The 21,810-nt window shown below is 36.1% G+C and overlaps 3 protein-coding genes across 6 annotated transcripts in view; all 3 read right to left on the bottom strand.

Moving 5' to 3' along the window:
- Nucleotides 1–1,854: 1,854 nt before the first annotated feature.
- LOC119081814 lies at nucleotides 1,855–3,658 on the bottom strand. 3 transcript variants are annotated; one of them, XM_037191048.1, is made up of 3 exons: nucleotides 3,573–3,658; nucleotides 2,166–2,671; nucleotides 1,855–2,110 (listed from the first exon to the last, which is right to left on the bottom strand). In XM_037191048.1, the coding sequence occupies exons 2-3, from the start codon at nucleotides 2,652–2,654 to the stop codon at nucleotides 1,913–1,915; spliced, it is 687 nt and encodes a 228-aa protein (XP_037046943.1). In that variant the 5' UTR covers nucleotides 2,655–2,671; nucleotides 3,573–3,658; the 3' UTR covers nucleotides 1,855–1,912. The 3 variants fall into 3 exon arrangements, with proteins under 3 accessions (XP_037046943.1, XP_037046942.1, XP_037046944.1); XM_037191047.1 differs by having other exon boundaries at nucleotides 3,360–3,651; XM_037191049.1 differs by having other exon boundaries at nucleotides 3,540–3,651.
- A 1,912-nt stretch (nucleotides 3,659–5,570) lies between these two features.
- On the bottom strand, nucleotides 5,571–10,800 carry LOC119081752 (RNA-binding protein 39). Its single transcript, XM_037190929.1, has 7 exons — nucleotides 10,527–10,800; nucleotides 7,690–7,757; nucleotides 7,391–7,618; nucleotides 7,149–7,277; nucleotides 6,810–7,086; nucleotides 6,481–6,747; nucleotides 5,571–6,416 (listed from the first exon to the last, which is right to left on the bottom strand). Exons 1-7 carry the CDS (start codon nucleotides 10,578–10,580, stop codon nucleotides 5,790–5,792), a joined length of 1,650 nt encoding a protein of 549 aa, XP_037046824.1. The 5' UTR covers nucleotides 10,581–10,800; the 3' UTR covers nucleotides 5,571–5,789.
- A 6,551-nt stretch (nucleotides 10,801–17,351) lies between these two features.
- The window catches only part of LOC119081727, a 31,304-nt gene continuing 26,845 nt past the window's right edge, over nucleotides 17,352–21,810 (bottom strand). Inside the window, exons 1-7 of one of the 2 annotated variants that reach the window (XM_037190888.1) lie at nucleotides 21,198–21,320; nucleotides 20,690–20,834; nucleotides 20,496–20,609; nucleotides 20,216–20,424; nucleotides 19,935–20,159; nucleotides 19,718–19,869; nucleotides 17,352–19,652 (exon numbers count right to left, since the gene is read on the bottom strand). In XM_037190888.1, the coding sequence (XP_037046783.1) occupies nucleotides 17,904–19,652; nucleotides 19,718–19,869; nucleotides 19,935–20,159; nucleotides 20,216–20,424; nucleotides 20,496–20,609; nucleotides 20,690–20,754 (2,514 nt within the window). In that variant the 5' untranslated portion in view covers nucleotides 20,755–20,834; nucleotides 21,198–21,320 and the 3' untranslated portion in view covers nucleotides 17,352–17,903. Of the gene's footprint in view, nucleotides 19,653–19,717; nucleotides 19,870–19,934; nucleotides 20,160–20,215; nucleotides 20,425–20,495; nucleotides 20,610–20,689; nucleotides 20,835–21,197; nucleotides 21,321–21,810 lie in introns of those variants that run through there. The other variant, XM_037190887.1, reaches the window with a different exon arrangement.

Below are 21,810 nucleotides of genomic sequence, written 5' to 3'. Positions count from 1 at the left end.
TGCCGTCCGAAGAAGAATCGCTGACGAAATCCGATGCGTTTTCAAAAGAAAAAAAAAGGAAATTGTTTTGTTTGTGACCAGAGCAATCTACAAGTCAACCGAAAAAAATAAAATTTTAATTTTTTTCCGGAAAACGCATCGGATTTCTCAGATGCGGTGATAAGATGTCGTTTTGTTGACAGTTCAGTTCGCTTCGCTCTGGCCGAAAACTTTAGCTCTTGATGGAACTTCCTATTTTCTCATCTAGAAACAAAATAGTACTTCACAACAAAGGCTTTCGATGTTTAAGCGGAGCGGAGAGTATAACTATTTTTCATGCTAGCAATGCGAAAATCCTTATTTTGCCAACTTTTGATATTATTCTGAGAGGCGCCATCTTAGGTGAGAATATAGTCAAAAAACCGTAAAAACTGTTTCGGTTTTGTTAGGAATCGTGAGGAGACTAGGATTCCCACATAAAGTGTATGAGTGTTTATAGGTTTTCCGTGCGATTCTTACTGAAGATGATTGTCGTCTTCTCCAAGAAGATCTCGATAAAGTGGAACGGTGGTGTGAAACCAATCTCATGAGCCTAAACCATAGGAAATGTGCTGTTATGTCTTTCACACACAGTCTTAACCGAACTGAATTTCCTTATGTATTTAACGGCAAAATCATCCAGCGAGTACACTCAAAGGTGGACCTCGGAGTTACAATTGATGATATTCTGTCATTCAATGAGCATGTCGAATCGGTAACAAGGAAGGCATATCGTCTGATAGGTTTCATTTTTCGCTGTGGAAGATATTTTTCTAACCAAACAAGCATGGTGATTCTTTACAACTTTCTCGTCCGAAACAGGTTGGAATATTGCTCGGCGGTCTGGAGTCCGTTCTATCACAATGCAATCGACCTTATTGAACGTGCTGAGAGGAAATTCTCAAGGATGTTTTTCTACAAATTCAGCATGGAAAAACAATCGTATGACAAAATGGTCAAGTTTCTGAAGTTACACTCGTTGTAGTTACGACGGTTGGAGATTGACGAGCTCACTCTGTTCAAACTGATTCATCATCGCATCGATTCTCAACTTTATCATCATCTTAAGTTTGATGGACGATCTACATCCACACGGTAAAAAACTTTGTTTTACCTTCCAAAGTTCAAGACTAATGTCCAGAGAAATTGTCCTATTTATCGCCTCCAAGAGCACCACGACGTGTATTTCTCACGATTGAACTTAATGGAGCCTAGTCAAGGATCATTTCGCTTTTTGATTGTGGAGATGGTTGTTGATACTGTTTACTTTTTGCTATGTTTTTGGTTTATAATTTTTCCTAATGTTTTCTATTTTTGTAATTCTCTGATCGACATATTATTGGGCTTCGGCCTGTTTGTTGATCATTAAACAGATAAAATAAAATAAAGATACACCCTCAGCGATAACCCAAAGTAGATTGCCCAAAGTAAATTTCTTTTTCAAATAGTGCTTTAGGGAGATCAATAGGATATTATTTCATGCTTTCAAAATTTGTTTTGCTTTGTTGAGTGAAAAAGCGTCTTTTGGATTATGCCGAAAATCACCCTCATATCCATTTTACATCCTTTCCTTTATCCCAAAGACACGTAATCTACTATTGGGTTGAACATTAGGAAGTGCTTCAAACAAGAAGAGATGCCAATAGCATATTCGATGATTTTATTGTTTTTGAGGGTGAAGAGAGCTGAAAGACGTTTGAAGTCCTTTAATCGAAAACAATGTACTTCAACTGTGGCGCATCTACCATGTCGTTATCCAAGTACAACCAAGTTGAACTGCTCCAACTCGTTGAACACAAAAGGTGTATTTTCCAAAAGACCCACAAGAACAAGAATTGACGTTTTCTTCGTCCATTCGATTTATTTTCAATCAAATTCACATCGATTCATATCATCACCAAGGTTTGAATTTTAGAGACGTTCCAAAAAATGACACCTCAACTCCTTCGTTTCTATCGATCATGAAGCCTGTTCCCAACGCACGAACTTCGACTCCTTCTGCTCCCACACGTGCTCCCGTATCAAATCCAACTCCAATGTTAGCACCGACTGGCCCACAACTAACACCAGCAGAAGCAAGACTACCGCGAACCTATGTAAACAGATTTTACTTAAAGAAAAAGAAATGAAAAACGGAAAAAACTTACAAATCCTCCTGTGTTTCGGCCAGCTCCCAACTCATATGCAGCACTTAATGCATTGCATTGTACTTTTGTCGGTCCGATGCGCTGGCAAATAGATACAGCTGAAGCTGCGGCTTCAACACCTTTCTGATCACTGTCATCAACAACACCAATATTGAAGCGTCCCACGTTCATTTCGTGTTCGTATAGACTAGCTTCTGCTGTTGTCGAAAGAAGTCCGGCCTCAAATGATTCGCCAGCATTTCGACGACCACTCCATCGACCGACTCGTGTTCCACTTCCTTTATCTGCATATAAAGAGTCGGCATCGATATTGGCTGAACGGTCCTTGTTGCGTTCAATGTATCGAACCTCTTTTTCGATTTGACCAGGAATATCACGCAGATCCAGATCCACATCCAAATCGTCATCGTCATCCCTCGCACGGTTAAAATCATTACCTTCTAATGATGAAGAATGGGGAATTCGTCGATGATGCTGACGTCGCGACATTGTTATAGTGGAGATACCTAATTTTCGATAATTTATTTTATATGAGTCCGAAAATACAGATATTATGGAGAACAGAAACAAAGAGACCCTAATGCTCAAAACAAACGAGACAAACAAACGTGTTTTGGTCCTATTTTTCATGACGAAATTTTCAAAACTGTCAAATGAAGTTAGAACTTTTTCTATTCAAAATCGCGACTGCTGCATCTGGTAATGAAAACTAGGACCAAAACACGTTTTCAATGCCTCGTTTGTTTTGAGCATAAAGAAGATAGAGTTAACCTCTGAAGCCGAATTAAATTGTAGTATCCGAACAAGCAGCTGCGAAGAAAAGACGACTCTACAGCGAAATGATAGAAAATGAAAACCTATTCTTCGTTCCATTTGCTAAAGAAACGTTGGGTCCGATTTTTGAAGAGGGTCTCAAGTTTATCGATATTATTGCAAAAAAAGTAGAGAACATCTCCGGAGATCCAAGATCAAAGAATTTTATTATTCAAAGGTTCAGTGTGACTTTGCAACGACACAATGCTGGTTGCATAATGGGAACCTTTCCGGATAATAAAGGATTTGAAGAAATCTTTTTGTTATAATTTAATTGTAAATGATCATGAATAAATTTAATCTATCACTCACAATTGTAGCAAATGTAAAATCTTGGATTAATTTGAAAGCTAAGAAATAGCAAATGAATATAGGCCTTACTCGGTCGATGTTTTCACAAACGTAAATATGCTGCACTTTGTATCGGTCAATGCCCTCACAAATGTAAATTTGTTGCAATCTTTAATCACTTATTGCAATAAAATCAAACTTAGCGGCACCAAAAGAAAATGGAAATATGTTTCAGTCTCAAACACAAAATTCCACTTAACTAAATATCACCTTCTTTATTAGAGTTACGTTGATTTTTCTTACTTATTTTTTAACTCTATCATCAGCTCAACTCGAGCAGACCAGCTTAAACAAATCTGCACATCAGTTAAGTGTATTATGGTTTGCACTGATCTGAATAAACAGTTTGAGAGAGATATTTATTTCGTTATTATTCTCAATGCAACAAATAGGGTAAGCGTACCAATCCTCGGACAAGAATGAGTCGTCGGACATTTAGTTTGCTCTCATTCATAAAAAACGTTTATCAATGAAAGAACAATAGGTGTAGGACTCGTACAGTACGAGGGCTCACTCTTTCTCGAGGATTGGTACGCTTACCCTATAGTTGAAGTTACATTTAGCTCACTCATGGTGAAAATATCTCAGAACTCTCTTTTTCCATACATAAGCCAACGCGTGAGCTAAAATATTATTTTCATGATGAAAATCACTGGTTAGTAAAGGCGGTAGAGGCTTACAGTTCCTCCCACATTCGAAATGGCGATCTCTGTTAAGTTTTGTACTTAACATTGAAAGGAGTTATTGACCTGATCGGGAAGAAATTAAATTATTTGAAGCAATGTGTTCTCAGATCGATAAATTGGAGATTAATTTGGGGAAAAATAATTTTGTTGTTCCCCTTTTTTGGTTTCTTTTAATGAGATTGGTAGCCTAAGGTTTTTTTTTCGAAATTTCGGGACAGAATGTTCACTGTTCCGTGCTGTTGATATTGATATTTGATATTTACCCATTCTAATACGTCTTGATTGATTGCTTTTTAGCACTTACACAATAAGCACATTCACAAGCGGATCAAGGTCAATATTTTAAGTTACATCTTTAAGTAATTCTCTGACATTCGCAACGATTCCAGAGATTTATGTTTAGACGGCTGAACTTATTTCAGGTTTTTTAATCTAGACGGCAACCATATCAACGTTTTCCTATCTGATTTATTACTTCATTTGTTCAAGGATTTTCATAGATTGGTTTCAGAAATCTTTTACTTCATTTATTTTGAACATGCTTTTTGCTATATAAGGCCTATTTAGTCAGAGCTTGTCGTTTATTATTACTGTCGTTGTCGATAACAGATGACAGCCGTCTGTAACAGGTTAATTTGGGCCCAAAAGCTTCTCTTGTGGCCCTGAGTGACAATCTCACATCTACGGCCAAAAAAAAGCATTTTCTCAACTCAGTAATGAAAAGTAAAACTTTCAGGCTCACGATCTACACATCTAGTGCCTAAATAGTAATTTATGCAACCGAGGTGGAAAGTAAGGCCACATATCGTAAGCCTAATAAAGTACTTTGCATCGAGTTGCATACAACGTTTTATGCCATAGAGTCATCTAAAGTTTGCAAATTTTGCATATTATGATGCTGAGTGGCATAAATAACTATTTCTTATAACTCTTACTTTCCGTCACTGAGTTGAGAAGAGAATATTTTTGGCAAACGAAAAAAAAGGTGTGTTATGTTCGTTTGCCAAAAACGTTAAGCTATTTGTATCATTTTGCTACAGTATCGTCGTTCGATTTGTTGCTTCCGTGTAAAAACTTTCAGAAACGGGGTAGCCATCTGTTATCGGCAAAGATGACCGAAATAAACGATTAGCTCCACGTAGGATTCATTATATAGAAAATTATACGTTACAACAAATGAAGTAGTAGATGTCGTATAAAACACGGAACGAAACACTTAAATCAAACGAAGTATCAGACCTAAAGATAATATCGTGATACGTCTGCCGCTTCTGAAATTCAGGTCTGAAATTTATAATACAAGTAGCAGACTATTTCCATTATTTGTGTGTAAAGTTCTTGTTCCTTCGCGATATGAAGATGTCGAGTAAACCTTTCGATCAAAAATAGTCATGTTTATGTCTCGTCAGACCAGGGCTCCAAATATAATTGTTGTTCCTTGGCGATATGAAGATGTCGAGTAAACTTTTCGATCAAAAATAGTCATGTTTATGTCTCGTCGGACCAGAGCTCCAAATATAATTTTCCCTTTTACAATTAAAACGCACCATTTCAATTTCCAAATTTTATTTCAATCTTCTCAAGTGAATGTTCAATTAAACGTGGTTACTGGTTACATTAAGTTATCGACCCGAAGTGTAACAGAAATTCTTTATCAAACTGACCGCGGTACTGCAGAGAAATGCCACGACGAAATGTCTAAATTACCTTACTGATCTACATAAAAACAAAAGAAAATTCATATTTACACTGCAACAAAGTGTTGTATTAGCATTTACGACTTTCGTGTCGTATTCAATAGAGTCAGTGCTGTCAATGCGTCTGGAAATAGTGAATGATAATTAACTAATGGTACATAGGCAGCAGTTATAACACGTCCAGCAAACCATCGGCCGTGTAAACTGTTACATGCCAGAACAGCGGTTGCAATGCTTGGGCATTTTACGTATACATTGCCCTGTGAACTTTTGTCGACATAGACATGTAATATACCGCCGTGTTTCTTACATTCTTCGATAACATCATCTGTAATTTCGGTGTCCCAATTTGGGTTCGTTTCAGTAGCCGGATCGAACATGTTTGATAGCAAAAAGCATTGTGTCGCAATCGATGGTGCAGCCTGAACTGGTGGAGGAGGCGGTTGTGGTGCAGTGGCTAACAAAGCATTTGCTGCAGCTTGTGGTACAGCTAGACCAGCTCCTTCTGCCAATTTAAACATTAACTGTAATCGTCCTGTTGCACCTAAATCAATACCGGATCGATCCATTTCGTCTGTATCCAATGAAGTGTTTGTGTTCACATCTAAGCGCTCAGTAACGTTACCAACTTTCATCGGACGACCAGCTAATTCGAAACCATTTAACTGTTCCAGGGCCTTTTTCGCGTCTTCAGCGTTATGGAACTGTGAAGAAAAAAGAATTTTCGTTAGCGTTATGGTCACATCGATCATCAAACAATCTAATTACCGTTATGAATCCATATCCTTTCGACCGATTCGTTTCGGGATCCATGATAAGTTGGATGCTATCAATTTTGCCAAATGGTTCGAATATACCACGGAGCATATCTTCGGTAATGTTGAAATGCAACGATCCCACATACAATCGCATTGGTCCGACATGATTTTTTGGTACAATATTTGGCATTGTGTTCGCCATTCGATTCTTTTCAGCCTGAGTGTGTTGCACACAAATCGGAATACCCAATAGTCGTTGTCCGGATAATCCCAGCGCCTAGAAATTCAATGAAATGTTAGATGACGGATCGTTGCAACAGACTGATCCGATTAACTTACCAGTGGTACTGATTCGGGATCTTTAAACTCAATGTAAGCAATTCCTTTAAAGCGTTTCGTCTTATTGCACGTGATCAATCGAATATCGCGCACCTTGCCCACACTAGAGAAAAATTCTTCTAAATCACGAGACCGAATTCGTTGTGAGAGCTGCATACAAAAAACTGTCCGCGCGTCACGTTCCTCTGGACTCAAATCTTCCGGCGGCGAACGATCTCCCAAACCATTGGGTGGTGTTCGGCCACGACGGAATGGACGCGGAGATGGTGAACGATGTCTGGAAGGTAAATTGAATTAGAATAATTGTGACCGGTTTGGTAATGAAATTTGTTAGTGTACTTTTTGGGTGGAGGTGATCGTGAACGGCGTCTTGGTGAACGACGACGTGGTGATCTCGAAACACGCTTACGTTCATTAGCATTACGGCTCCGTGATCGACTTCGCCTGCGTTCTTTCGACCTACTTCGTCTGTAATGCACCGAAACAAAATATTAATTTTAGTGTCGAGACTAAGTCCTCAAAAGTCAATAACAATCTCCTGTAGAGTCAATTCTAACTACAGATCAATTATCAATATTTACCTTCGTTCCTTTGATTTACTGCGACGTCTTTCCTTGGAACGGCTTCGACGCCTTCGTTCTTTTGATCTACTCCGACGACGCCGATCCTTTGATCGACTACGACGTCGTTCTTTACGGTCTTTCGATCTTCGATGTTCCTTGGTATCATCTTTACCTTCACGCTCCCTGGAGCGATTACGTTCACTTCGTTTCGAATAATCGGCTTCATTACGTCCGCGTGATTCACTTCTATAATTCAGACAAAAATTTTGCGATTGGAATTGATTTTTCAAATTTTTATTAATTTAAATAATTCAAACCTTGAACGATGTTTTCCGTTGTCTCGTTTTCGGCCATCCGAATCGTATGGTGATGCAGTTTGTTCATCCTATTAATAGTCACAATATATCAGTTGAAGTGTTTAGAAGATTCAAGTCATTCGGTTGAGATGAAATGGCCAAACAAACAGCAGGAACAAAAGCAAATAAATCAAGTGAATTAGTTAAATTGACAAAATCAATGAGATTTATTTATTTTGTATTTTTGTTTTCATTAACTTTTAATGATAATCAATATTTTGATAGAGAGACGATGTCTCGATATACTGCTAATGTTTATTGGAGTCATTCATTTCATTTCGTTGGGGAGATTTTTTTCAGACATCACCAAATCTTACCAAAGTAATCCGACCAATTTATAAGATGAAAGTGCAGTTAATAACATACGAGTTACAAAACTGTGATTGGTGTTTAAATACTATAGATTTTTGTGTGTAAAGAGTGATAGACATTGTCTGCAAGAGATATAATAACCTAATGAGTATTTCATATATGCATAAAATCATCGAATTTTATAATTTTAAAGGGATCAGACATTCGATTGTGAAGTTTTTTTGATGTTTTGTCTCAAATATAGTTAGTGTCAACCAAATCCGTGTCTTTTGATTCAACTTGTACATCAGCTGATTCACTCATATAATTACACTGCTTAATAAGCAGTGCTTATCTGTCTTCAACATAAACAGAGATAAACCAATCTGATTGGGACCAGTGTTGGTTAAGAAGTTGAAGCAATTTTAAACACGGATTTCGTGTACATTAACTCCATTAGGGCTAGAGTAAATAGCAACGAAAAACCAGTGAAAACAAGTTGTGCTGTATTAGGAGAAGGAGATTCGACCAATAACTACGAGCAAAATAGACAATCACCGTTGTCTGTACAGTACAGCTACGCCTCCGGTACTATCTACGTTTCGAAAGTTTGAGAACTAATATTAGAGAACCATTCGCTGTAATCAGCTGGAAACTTTAAATTAGATAAAATTCTCAAACATTTGCACCTGGCTGGAAGAACAATCAAAGGTAAAAATTATTTGAATTAATTGATAATAAATTGAAGACAGTGTGACGCCAGAGTTGATTAGTTTCCGATAAAATCGATAACCTTCATTTTTAATGAACATTATATTGAATTACAGAATTGTGAAGTCAAATTCATTAGATATTTTCCGTCAATTAACGAAAATAAAAATCAAAACATTTTGTGAATTAGATTCACAGAACTAATAAATGAAAACTGACGTATGATAAAAATTGTTCGAAGCAACCGACTTCCTATTGGTATCAGAAAAAAGCATTTAAAACATAAAGGTCGTTGGAAATAAGAGAAAATTGCAAAGTAAGACAAACAGGTATTTTTTGCAATTAATGCAGAAATAGCCAGTGCAAGAAATATATCAAGTGTATTACCACCTTTCAAGCAAAAATTGAAATTTAAAGAATAGTTGAGAGATCGATATATTTACAAAGAACATTTTCGAAATTCGAAAGTAGTTGAAATGTATTCGGGATAAATTTCCCCGTAGAAGATAGTGACTTCACTGACTGAAAAAGAATCGAATTTAGATTTACATTGACTCTGTTAGCTTTTAGTATTTACACAAAGTGTACACGCCGTAAAACGCATAGTCAAAACTACCAATTTCAACCAATAAAACTAGTAACCCTCATTGCGATACTAAGTAATTCTGAGACTACAAATCCATTCTTGCGCTTGTACTTCCCCAAACGCTCGCATGGATTCAAGTCAAAAGTCAACAACGTGTTCTTCTTACAGACTACTAATAAACAGAGATAAATCGTAAGTATTGTCATCCCAAGGTTCGGATCATAATCATCAAAGCGGATCAGTTAGTTGGCGTAGATCTCCAAAAAGTGATTCAGGCAGCCTAATAGAAATGATTATAAACAATTTGTGTTTTTTGTTGTGGTAACAAAAAGACTAAACGAAGATACCACAATTTTCTCATGTTACTGAACAATATTTTTACAATATTTTATTCGCGGACATACGCTGAAAACCCTTTCCAACATCACCGTTCATCGCCACACATATTTTTAATCGACAATCACGTTTGTCTACAATGAAAAAGAAAATAAATTTTTAATTGTTTATGTTCAATCTACCGTGTTTTTATGATGAAATTTTAATGTTCATTTCAATTTATAAAATTTTCTTTTTTGCGAATCGGGTATATTGTTGATTCCATCGTAACCACACACCACAGAAAGAGTATCGATATTACATCACCGAACGTGTGTTTCAACACAAACACTCAAGGATGAGGGGAACCCTGGGCAAAATTTAATATCAATAATTTGTTTGATTGAATTTTCCTATTGCAGTAAAATATTAAGTAAATTGGGAAAATTGAGGGGTAGCAAAACATTTCTTTTTTTGTTTGTTTATGGTTTCAAAAAATATTAAAAAATAAAATAAAATTACAAACGTAATAATAAATGGACATTGAAGTAAAAATATCTTCTTTTTTTAGTAAACTGACACCTCGAAGCCTTTATTTTTGAAACGTTACGTTAAATATCGTTGTTTAAATACCTTTTTTTGTAGAAAAAAAGTATTTTTATTTTGTCAACATTAATATACTCATTTTTACTGTATTTCAAGTACCTCAGTGGTGATCAGTCGGTGCTGTTGCTTGGTATATTCAACACAATCAATTTGTCTATAAAAATGTAAAACGAGGATATTTGAGTGCGATTTAATGTTGATATTTATGCAATTGTTTTTTTTACGTAAAAATTTTATGCTAAGTCTTAAAATTACAATCTGACTTTGTAAATATTTCTCTTTTACTTACGTCTTTCCTGTATGGTGCTTCTAGCATAGCCTCCACATCGAATTCGTCAGCCATTTTCTTCTCTTCGTTTTTTGCAGTGGATACTCGCACGGAATGCACTCAAATTTAAGCTATTTAATCGTTGGTAAATTGTTAAACTTCCCGTTTCTACAAACAATATGCCACTATGTACGAATCGAAACACAATATTGATATTTTAGCACTCCGCCCAATCGGATTTTAAACGTTTATTAATGAAGAATGTAATCGCTGAAACGTAGAAGTGGAAATGAATGGTTTTTCAATGATTTTTGACAGCACGTTGACAGCTGACTATGTTATGGTTGCGTTCTTTTTCAGTTGCAATACAGAGAGATGCTGATATGACGACTGGGACGACCCAGTCGTCATATTAGCATCTCTTTGTTGCAATAGGTTCAAGTATTTGTGCAGAGAAGTGATAATGAATGTGGTAGTTTATGGAAACATAAAAAATTGCCATAAATAACCACTCTGTTAGCACACGTTTTATTCCAAAAAGAAAAAACTTGGAGGGAGATGTAACATTTGACTGCAATTCAAGCCTTACCATTTCTCAGGCCACACACAATCTACGTCATTAGCAAGACTGTATAGTGTTAGGGATGTAAGGTTATTTTACTACATGAGAGGTGACGAACCTCCTCTGATTATTTTACCATCTCCAAGGTAGATAGAGTTGGGGACACTGTGGCGGTTCATATTTATCTCATATTCACCACGCACATCTCCCACACATTTGAACATTGCATTATATCGAGTCGTTCTTATCTAGACGGTCGAATGACGCAGGCAAATATTATTATCCGATCAATATAGTTTTATGATAAAGGACAAATTTGGCGTTTTATCTCGTATACCCCGCAACACCTTTTTTCCAATGGTTGACTATGATGTTCTTGTGTGATGGTGGTGATGCAATTTTTGTTTTTAATGAAAGTGAGAGATGGCGTTTGTATCGAACGTCATACCACGATTCGGTTATATATGAAATGTTGCATAGATGGCGTCAGATCGCAAATATGTAGACAATAGCGAAATACTGTCTGGAAGCTATAGATCAAATGTAGTAGATTTTCGTATGACTCTAATTCTAGTACATTTCGTCATAAAATTACTAATATCAGTGATCCACTGATTTGTGAACCAACTTCACAGCAACTTCTCATGGATATTTTACCAGAGTGAAGCTCGTTAGCTCGCTGAGCATTTGTATTACCTTCAGTATGTTTATATACTTTGGTTTGGTTCTAAAATGTTCAGACATCTTAAGTTCATCACTAAAGCGCGGGACAGTCAAATTTCTCTGTGACGCCGCCAGGTTTATGAAAGTTTTATGAAAACATTATTTTCCCTAAGTTGACTTTACACACAATCTGTAATAAGTATATTTAACAAATTTTGTGCCCCGGAAGCTGCGGGAATTTGCTCATAGATAGGCCTCACAGATAAATGGAATTTCTTGGTTTTTGTGGTTTGTTTTATTTCAAAGTTGTTTACGGTTGTTTACGGTTGTGTCCGATTGTTTTCGCGAGCGATTGCTGTTTCCCGAATGAAATTTACGACGGACGGAGACGTAGGCTCATGGGCGGTGAAACGGGACGGTTACCAGCATTTTCTGCTCAACAAGCTGTTCAATGGAATTCATGAATTTGAGGGAAATGGCAAGAAATAGGGGCCGAATACCAATGCGGAAACTAACACGAGGGATATCGAAATGAACTGTATCCAGTGCAGCACGGTTCGGAGAAAACTCTGACTCCAGTTGAAGCAGATACGGTTTGTATATGGTAACGGTTTCGGTACGTATGCGATGTAACTTGATGTGTGAGTTGTTGATGCTTTCCAATTGCCATTCTTTGAATGCATCGTTTCTCACAATTTTTCTTTGTCATTTCTTATAAGCATTTACGCTTTTAGTTTGGATGTGCTGTTTTGCCAGCTTTGTCAATCAGATCCTTCACGGATAATCCGGTACGATTAGGAGCCTTAGTCTTTTTTATGCTGTGCATTCGTGAGCAAGTGCAAACAGTTTGCAATTATTTGTGATTTGTCTAGAGTTTTTTCTTTCCGTAATGTTGCGCGCTTCGAGTTTCAGTCTGTTTTGTTTTAGTTGTTGTCGACGTCTGTCAAGTCAACGAAAGTTGAAAAAACTTGCTAACCGCTGACTCGTTGTGTGACCCTGATCAGTGGAATGTGCAGACTGATGCACTGAAAGTTACGCAAAAGAGTGGAAGTGTTACGTAAAAGGGTGAATCTTCTGTTGAGTCCACGTGTGCCTTGGAAGTGGCAAATAGCGAAGAATTTTGCTTCGAAATTTTTAATGATTGTTTTAGCGGGCCTTAGTCGACCACTTGGTTGAAATCCCTGTGTCGTTTCTTGTGTGAGATTTTTGCTTTGGGTTGCCTTTCCTGAGGTATCTAGTTCGCTAGGACTAAGTAGAAATTCTCTAGGGTCGGGCCTTTGCGTTATGTTTCTTAAAAGAAGGAAATCTCTAGAGCCGATTTCTCTAGGACCGAAAGCGTCTTTGCGTTACCTTTCGTAGAAGGAGAAATTCTCTGGGACCGAAAAGAACGCCGGTTGACAGTAACCGACTTTCGTCCGCTTTTCTATACAGGATTACGTTAGTTGTCTTAGTCTTCGCTTTCATCCTTCAACTCTTGACTCGTCAACCGCTTTCTAAACCTTCGTTCACTCAGTGGAAGATATGAAGGTATATGCATCTAATTTAATATTATCTCCATCGTATGTACCTTGACCTAATGACTTCCTGGTGGACTCTGTTTCGATGGGCGCGAAGAACAAAAGAGTGATTATGAAATGTGGAATTAGGCCACTTAATGAAACAATATTATCTAAAGACTGAACGGAACAAACGGAATGGACAATGGTGAGATTAGTGAGAGTCTCCATAAGACAGGTAATTGTAAAGTTATAACAGGTGAGATTCGAACAACTAATTCGTTATCAGGTAATTGATTTCTCCTTGTGGCATTATATTGTGTCACATTGTATTGTATTATACCTCAATATTTTTCGAGCAATGAAAGAGCTCAGGTAGTCGGTTCATCTCCCCACTGCCGTGTAGTTAGTCCGATCACTTTGTCGAGCGACGGTGATTGTTGTTAGATTAAGTTTCAACATACCTCGAGTAGCGATCCAGCGCTGTTCACGGTAAACGTGATTTGTTTAATATACAATGCACGCTTACTATGAACCGGAGAGTAAAAAGGGGGATCCAAGTGGATAAGTCCCACTATCTGCGGTTCAACGTTCAAACTCTACTGGTTATGTGCACAGGCACCAGCTCTTGATATGTCACGGTCACGGTCACGGAAGCTGCGGGAATTTGCTCATAGATAGGCCTCACAGATAAATGGAATTTTTGGCTAATACTTAAAACATATAATTCCAGTCATTGAAAGTGTATTTAAAATTCCACGAATCAATGCTAACTTTTTGCATTATTGTTCTTTGAAGAACGAATTAAGTACAATGACGCTCTTAACGATAACTCGAAAAATTAGAACGAAGTTCTGTGAGATATGAAATCTCAATATTCCCATCTGCGTAACAAGCGCCTTTTGCAATTAAACCAAAAAATTCATTTTATTATACGAGCCTATCACGCAATTTTTTTCGTTTTAATAATTTAAAATTAAACCTACCAGCTACCAGTTTAAATAAAAAAGACAAAATTTCGATTCTGTGAACAATAATCATTCAAAATCAAAATTATACACAAAAATGCGCGCCAACAATGCGAATTGAATGATTAAAGTGTGCGCATTCCAAACGTTTCAGATGTATGCATTGCACAGTGCTTTTTGCGGCAATAAGATAGCCGTGCCTTTTTGCCCACAAATGTTCTGAGTGATATTTTGACCAAAATGTCCGATCAATCTTCATCAAACTTTAGAGAATGAAAGTTCCCCACGACTTTTAACGATATTCCCAAAAAACAAATCAAAAAGTTAATATTTACTATGAAAACGAACTCTCTCAAAAGGGCATTTGGGGTGCTATATAGCACCCCAAATGCCCTTTTGAGAGAGTCCGTACGGGAACAAAAATAAAACTTTTTGAACTTTTTTTGGGGAGTACCGCTAAAAGTCGTGTGGAACTTTCATTCTCTAAAGTTTGGTGAAGATTAATCGGATATTTTGGTCAAAATATCACTGAGAACATTTGTGGTCAAAAAGGCACGGCTATCTTATTGCCGTAGAAAGCACTGTGCAATGCATACATCTGAAACGTTTGGAATGCGCACACTTTAATCATTCAATTCGCATTGTTGGCGCACATTTTTGTGTATAATTTTGATTTTGAATGATTATTGTTCACAGAATCGAAATTTTGTCTTTTTTATTTAGACTGGTAGCTGGTAGGTTTAATTTTATTATTATTAAAACGAAAAAAATTGCGTGGTAGGCTCGTATAATAAAATGAATTTTTTGGTTTAATTGCAAAGGGCGCTTGTTACGCAGATGGGAATATTGAGATTTCATATCTCACAGAACTTCGTTCTAATTTTTCGATTTATCGTTAAGAGCGTCATTGTACTTAATTCGTTCTTCAAAGAACAATAATGCAAAAAGTTAGCATTGATTCGTGGAATTTTAAATACTCTTTCAATGACTGGAATTATATGTTTTAAGTATTAGCCAAAAATTCCATTTATCTGTGAGGCCTATCTATGAGCAAATTCCCGCAGCTTCCCGCGTTTGTTTGTGTCTTAAAGTATGAAGTAATCAGGTAACAATGCTTTTGTTACCAACCTCCTTTATTTTGTTGTTTGAATCAAAAAACTGTTTTTTATGTTTCCTTACAAATTTTTTATTTAATTTATCATACTAAATGTTATGTCTACTGGACAGAGACGTCATAAGGCTCTTACACATGTATAATAATAATAATAATAATATAAATTGTTAGGTGATGCAAAGTTAAATTCAATATTGGCACTGGTTTCTTGATTTACTTTTAATTAAAATTATTATGATATACAGAGGGAGTTTTACGTAAAAAAGCTACTGTGGAGTTAAAAAATATTTTCTTTTGGCACTTCATTAAAAAGAATTATTTCGTTTTTAATGTGAATGTGTGTAATACTTCATTGCTGTATAGTATAAAGTTTAGTGTGCTATTTTATTTATTTAGTTTAATTGTCATAATTTAGTTTACTCCTGTGCCTTATTCTCGTTTAAACTTAATACGGTAAAGTTAAACATAAAAATGGAAAAGTATGAAATAATCAGCTGATTTCGTTGTCATCCGAAAAGTAGACTTCATTGCTCATATTCAAGGCCATTCATAAGTAATTTAAAATGTGTCAGAGGACTTTTACTTTCTCGATGGAAGCTTAGAGGGCCCAACAGAGGCTGAGTCTAATCTACTCTTCCGATGACATAAACTATATCTTTTCTAGATATAAGCATGATCAAATAATTATATCGCTTGGTCAACTTTACCGTATTATTGGTTAATATTGTCTAAACTATTGCGTATATGGTAATGAAGCAACACTGAATACTTTTAGTATAGATTTTAATGATATTTTGCAGAAAAAAAAAGATTTCCAAAAGATTTTCGGCTGTACAAAATATTGTGGGTTATTGAATAATTGATGAATTATATCACTTTGATTATTTCTTATTTTATACGAGTATGTGTGGTCTAGTTTTGAACCCTGTAATTGGGATAATATCTTTTAATTTTTTATTTTTTATTTTAATTAATGATAATACAAGTAGATGATGTCACCATATCACTTATAAATTACCTACTATTCCAAAAAATTACTACTGACTACACATGGAAAAGTTATTATTTTTGACCTATCCTACAATTTTTTTCTTTTTGATATTCCATACAAAGTAGTAAATGTAACCCATTTGTTAACAAAAAAACGATAAACAAAAATCTCTGTACCAAAATATTTCTTGTTGCGCTAAAAAAAATAATTTCGGGGTACCTGAAAAACAACACCGATTTAGGCCATATGTGAAGGTTCTTACCTTTCGTAGACGGGATAGATATCGAACTGTTACTTGATACTTGATTTTTACAGATTGTAATAATATTTTCGTTTATTCATCTTAACACATAATTTATTATAGATATGAGCCGCCGTTACTGGAACTCATACAATATAGCCCGTAAAATGTTTTTTTATAAGTTTTGATTAGATGTGAATTCGAGAATATAGACCCATAGTTTGTGTGTATCAGTACCTATAAGGCTAAGATTTGAAACCTTTTTTTGTGTTATTACTTCACCCGATACGGAAAGAATTTGTTTGATGACTTTTATTTTTGAGCTCAATGACGGACATAACAAGTATATCTTCAGAAAGGCTTAGTAGATTACGCGAGGGGTGACGCACTTCCATTTAATCCATTTAATCCAAAAAAAAAATTTTAGTTTTACCGAAATAATTAGGCTACTCACCTGAAAAATTTGTAAACTAATTGCGAAAAATAGATTTGCACGATCCCCAGCTCGTTTAAGTACTCGTGAGGTATAGGAAAAATTTTTTTGTTAAAAATGGTATTAAATTTATTTAATCCATTTAATCCATTTAATCCACTTTACATCAAAAACTACTAAAAGTGGATTTTTTCGCTTTTTAACATTGTAGTGTGAGTTGTAGTAAGTGGTTCGATCAAAATCAACAATTTTTGAGACTTTTACAGTATTTGGTAAAATGAAGTTTTTTCCTATTTAATCCATTTAATCCAATTTTTATTCCATTTAATCCATTAAATCCATTTAATCCATTTAATCCATTTAATCCATTAAATCCATTTAATACCATTTAATCCATTTAATCCATTTAATCTAGAAGTGAGTTACCCCTCGAGATTACGTCCTTGTTTGGAACTTGTTATTTGCCAAGTGTGTCGTTTGCAGCTCGAGCCGAAGGCGAAGATGCAACCACACATGGGAAAAAACAAAGTTCAAAGCAATTACATAAGCTATTTTACTCACTTCTTGGTTGCTCATGTCAACGAAGTAATGACTCAATTCCTGGGGTCTTATCGCGAAAATTTGGCCTACCTTCGTAGTGACATGTAGGTCGCAAATTATGATCTTATCAGCAACTGATATGCACATACACAAGCTATCAAGAACAATTTCTGTTTGTATAACAGTGATAATACCACATGGTTTTGAAGTCACTGCTGTGATAGCAGAATGGATAATTACGAAATAAATTTAAAAAAAAGGCCAAAATGATCATTCTAGTAATATAATGATCAAAGAGTGGTTGTTTAACAATAAATTAAACGCAGAACTTGTTCAATCAATGAACTTCAATGCATTCAAAATAGGAAATCGAAGTTCAAACTATTGTCTTTATATCATTCCGTAATCTGTACATAAAGCTGGTGTTTGGACGACTGTTGAAGGAACATTATTTTGTTGCTTTTGTTGCTTCTCTTGAGCCATATTTAGTTCAACCAATGTATCGATGCTATTTAGACTTACCCCTTGCAGAATTTTTTGGGCTGCGACGGATGTGAAATTGAAACTCAAATCACTCAGACTTGGAAAACTGAATGATTCGTCTATATTGTCCTTGGCTATGCTGAAGCGACGAAGATCCTTGATCTGTTCTTTTTCGATGGATTTGTCGGCTGATGATTTCTGTCTATATTCGTTGTTATTAAATGCGAGATTTGGTTCACTGCCTACAGTAATGATGTTTTTATGCAGAATATGAGCTAGTGAATCAGTGTTGATGGCCGGATTTGAATTTAACTTTGAATTCATTGAGGATGGTTCAAATTGCAGAGTTTTCAGATCGCAATTTGAGATCATAGTTCGTTCGTTCTTCTCCAAACATTCCAGATTTCCTACGGACCGATTGTAATAGCTTTCATCGGTAGTCGGAGATTCTAGATTGAAAGAATTTTTACTTTTAATGGGAGACGATGGAGTTGAATCCACATCTTTTAGTACATTTTTGTAAACAATGTTGTCGCCGGGATGAGAAACTTGTAACAATAGTTTCCTGCTGTTGTTCATCGTCACGTCGTTATTCACATTTTTTATAAATTTCGTATTGCCTGGAACATCACTAACGGACGATATCGACGGAAGCATTTCAGAATCTGGAGACGTATCACTAATCAGAGACAATGAATCACCCGTCTCATATGCCATTTCACCTTTGTCGGATTGAACAATCTTTACGGGACTGTTGTTGTGCGAAATGGTGCGATTGATCAATTCACCATTCGAATTAGTTGTTGTCTCGTTATTGATGATGTACACTTTCGAATTATCGTTCAGCTGTCCATTTTCTAGAGTTATTACACTTCTGATCGGTGAATTTTGAACGTAAATCTTTGTGCTTGGACTGTGATTTTCGTTCGAAGTGGTAACCTGCAGTGTTATCGAATTTGGCACATTAGAACGGGGTGGCTTTCCTAGAACCGGCATACCATCCGAGTCATTGTGTGGATTTGGGTCATTGGAAGTTTTTATCCGATTCAATGTCTCGTTTCTTAGTTTCGCTTTGTTGGCTAGATGCTTTGGTGAAAATTTCGGTGATCCTTTCATATGAACCAATCGGTTCATTGATTGATATCCCGTCGTTGTACTGGCTGTTGATGATGTATGAGAATCTAGACTAGAATGTCCACTGGAACGGCTGAATGAAACTTTCTCACTATCGATGCTTGATGGGCCCGATAGTATTGATGAAGCTTTTCCCGATTCGAAGCTGGATGGACCACTGTTAACACTGCGACAATGTCGATCGACCGGTTTATTTTCCATTCGAGTCGATTTTGCATTTGTAAATGCATCACTGCTTTGTGCCGCAATTATTCGATTATTTTCGTTCAATAGGAATTTACTAGGAATCGTTCGCTGAGTTTTCGATGTATTTGGAATGGAATGCGTCGATCGCGGCAAACTACTACTACAGTATACCGGTGATCCTCGTCGAATCGGTGAACAATCTCTAGATGATATTACGAATGCAGATTCACTAGACATGTGACGCCTGTGACGTCTAGGAAGTGTTAGGGAGCGTTGACTCAATTCGGAACCATCGTAAAATATTGAATTTGATAGAGTGTGAGCAACGGGCATAGTCTGAAAGTAAATTTGATTTGTTAGTTCGAGGTTTATTCTCTGAAATCGCCGAACGGCCCACTTACTTGATCAACCGTCTGCGTTCCAATGCTATGTAAATGAACAATTTTCGAGTTAAACCATTCCGACGGAGGGAATTGGTCTGAAAACGTTTCTATTTGTCGCGGCTTGGATCGACCACTTCTTCGGAACAATCGTGAAAGTAGTGATGCTTTTTCTATATTTCAAAATAATCGGATTAGTATACTCAAACAAGCTTGATTGAATGATTTTTCTAATTACTTGGAGACGACGAATCTGTGCTTTGATATTCAGAACTGCTACTATCAGTTGTTAATGTCTGCGCATAGTTTTTCGATAGACTTCTCGTTGAGGCACATCGTTGTAATCGCTTTGAGGAACCGAAAAATCGTAAACTGTGTCTTCGTTCAAGGCTGCGAGGTGTGGGAAACGAAGCACTTCTTCGTTTTAGTGGACGGGGATATAACACTCTGTCGTTTGGATTTCCTGAAGAAAAACCTTCGTTATTCATGCACTATTTGAACAAGATTCATTCAACCCACCTCCGCAAATGACGTCTGCTAAGTTAGTTTGTATACATTGATGGGTTCGATCACCATCCCGGACAGTCAGTATTTCACCATACAAATTATTGACAGCTTCCGCGTTAGACATTAGTAATGTTCGCGAGTGTTCAGGTTCTAAATGGTCGTAATTTCCATCGTATGATCCTTCTCGATTGGCTTTTTGTCTTGATCGGCTTCTTCGTCGTCTAAGCATAAGAAATGGAAAATGTGTTATTAGATTTTGTTATTTCACTGTCAGTATATCTATAAAGCTTACTCCGGCGTAACGATAAAATAACCCTTGGCTGTTTGGTAGATCTTTCGCTCTTGCATTAACTGTGCCAAACTGTCGTAAATCATTTCCGATGTCGGGGATTGCATATGACAGAATCTAAAGGAAAATTACACCATGGCATGGAGGAAATTAAATTAATTTAACCCAAACATTAGTAGAAATTTATCAACACGAACCTAATAGACAAGTTAACCTTCATATTTTCGATCGTAGCTGAATGACCCTGTGATGTTAAATCCATTATGACGTCACATAGAGCCTCCGGTAAGGGTGTAAATTGTCCTTGTACTGTTGGTGTTACAATACAGTCATCTATGTCACCTGTTAGAAAGTGATAATAAAAGAAAAATTTGATTGTGAAACACAGAATTGAGTTTGCGGTAAAAGATAAAATGAAGACACACTCGCTATGTATAGGAAATGGTTACAAAACACAACTTTTAAATAGATTTAGTATGATTTAATTAAAAATATTATTATTCAACCGCAGCGTTCGTAACCATAATGAAAGTCTTACACAAAAACATAAGGATTAAAATTACAAATAGATTTCATAAATATCGGATTTAGTTCAATTCAGATTAAAAAAAACAAACTTGCGTGTCTTATTAATATGTTTGCGGTTACACTAACTTCTTTTTTTTACAGTCAATGTAGATTATATTCGTTGAAAGTTTGACCTACCAAACCAGACAATTTTTTCTCATTTCTGTAAGTAATTCCATTTTTATTAAATATTTCTTGTTGAAGAGTTGACTATCGTTAAAGTACGACAACAAAAAAGCGAAATAAACATTTTAAATAAAGATGCTCGATTGCCGATGTACTGTTTGAAATAACATCCCACAGCCGTTCAACCGTAACTTCGCCACAGCATTTTCTTTCTTTTTACGACATCTAAGAGCATTACACTGAGTGTATACCTCGTATATGAACCGCAAATAATATTTTCATTACAACTATACCAATAAAGCCACCTAGCTACTAGCTACACCCAAAGGTGATATTGGATTTTTATGAAATCAATAATGGCAATGCAACTTTATTGGCAGAATATAGACCATACCATCATCCCTAATAAGGTTGGTTTAATGGACAATTTATTTAGAAGATTTGCAATCCAGAGGGTGGGTTTTCGATTAATCTGCGATACAATTTATATTTAGTTATTTCAACTTTTATCTTGATTGCTTCTTTTGTACACATTGTCTTTGACTTTGTGTAATTATTGGCGATTACAATAGTCGTTACTAAGACAATATGACATTTTTTTTTCTTTATAATTTCATCATATTTG

This window comes from Bradysia coprophila, unplaced genomic scaffold (assembly GCF_014529535.1).
Source record: "Bradysia coprophila strain Holo2 unplaced genomic scaffold, BU_Bcop_v1 contig_358, whole genome shotgun sequence".
NCBI lineage: Eukaryota > Metazoa > Arthropoda > Insecta > Diptera > Sciaridae > Bradysia > Bradysia coprophila.
This window is presented reverse-complemented; position numbering and strand designations above follow the sequence as displayed.

Bases quoted from the DNA above. Each gene is read 5' to 3' on its own strand.
- LOC119081814 (XM_037191048.1), bottom strand. From the start codon at position 2,654: ATGTCGCGACGTCAGCATCATCGACGAATTCCCCATTCTTCATCATTA. The intron at 2,111-2,165 runs GTAAGTTTTTTC...CTGTTTACATAG, and splicing joins GCCGAAACACAGGAGGATTT to GTTCGCGGTAGTCTTGCTTC.
- LOC119081752 (XM_037190929.1), bottom strand. From the start codon at position 10,580: ATGGCTGACGAATTCGATGTGGAGGCTATGCTAGAAGCACCATACAGG. The intron at 7,758-10,526 runs GTAAGTAAAAGA...GACTATTAATAG, and splicing joins AAGCACCATACAGGAAAGAC to GATGAACAAACTGCATCACC. The intron at 6,417-6,480 runs GTAATTAGATTG...TTTTCTTCACAG, and splicing joins AAGGATATGGATTCATAACG to TTCCATAACGCTGAAGACGC.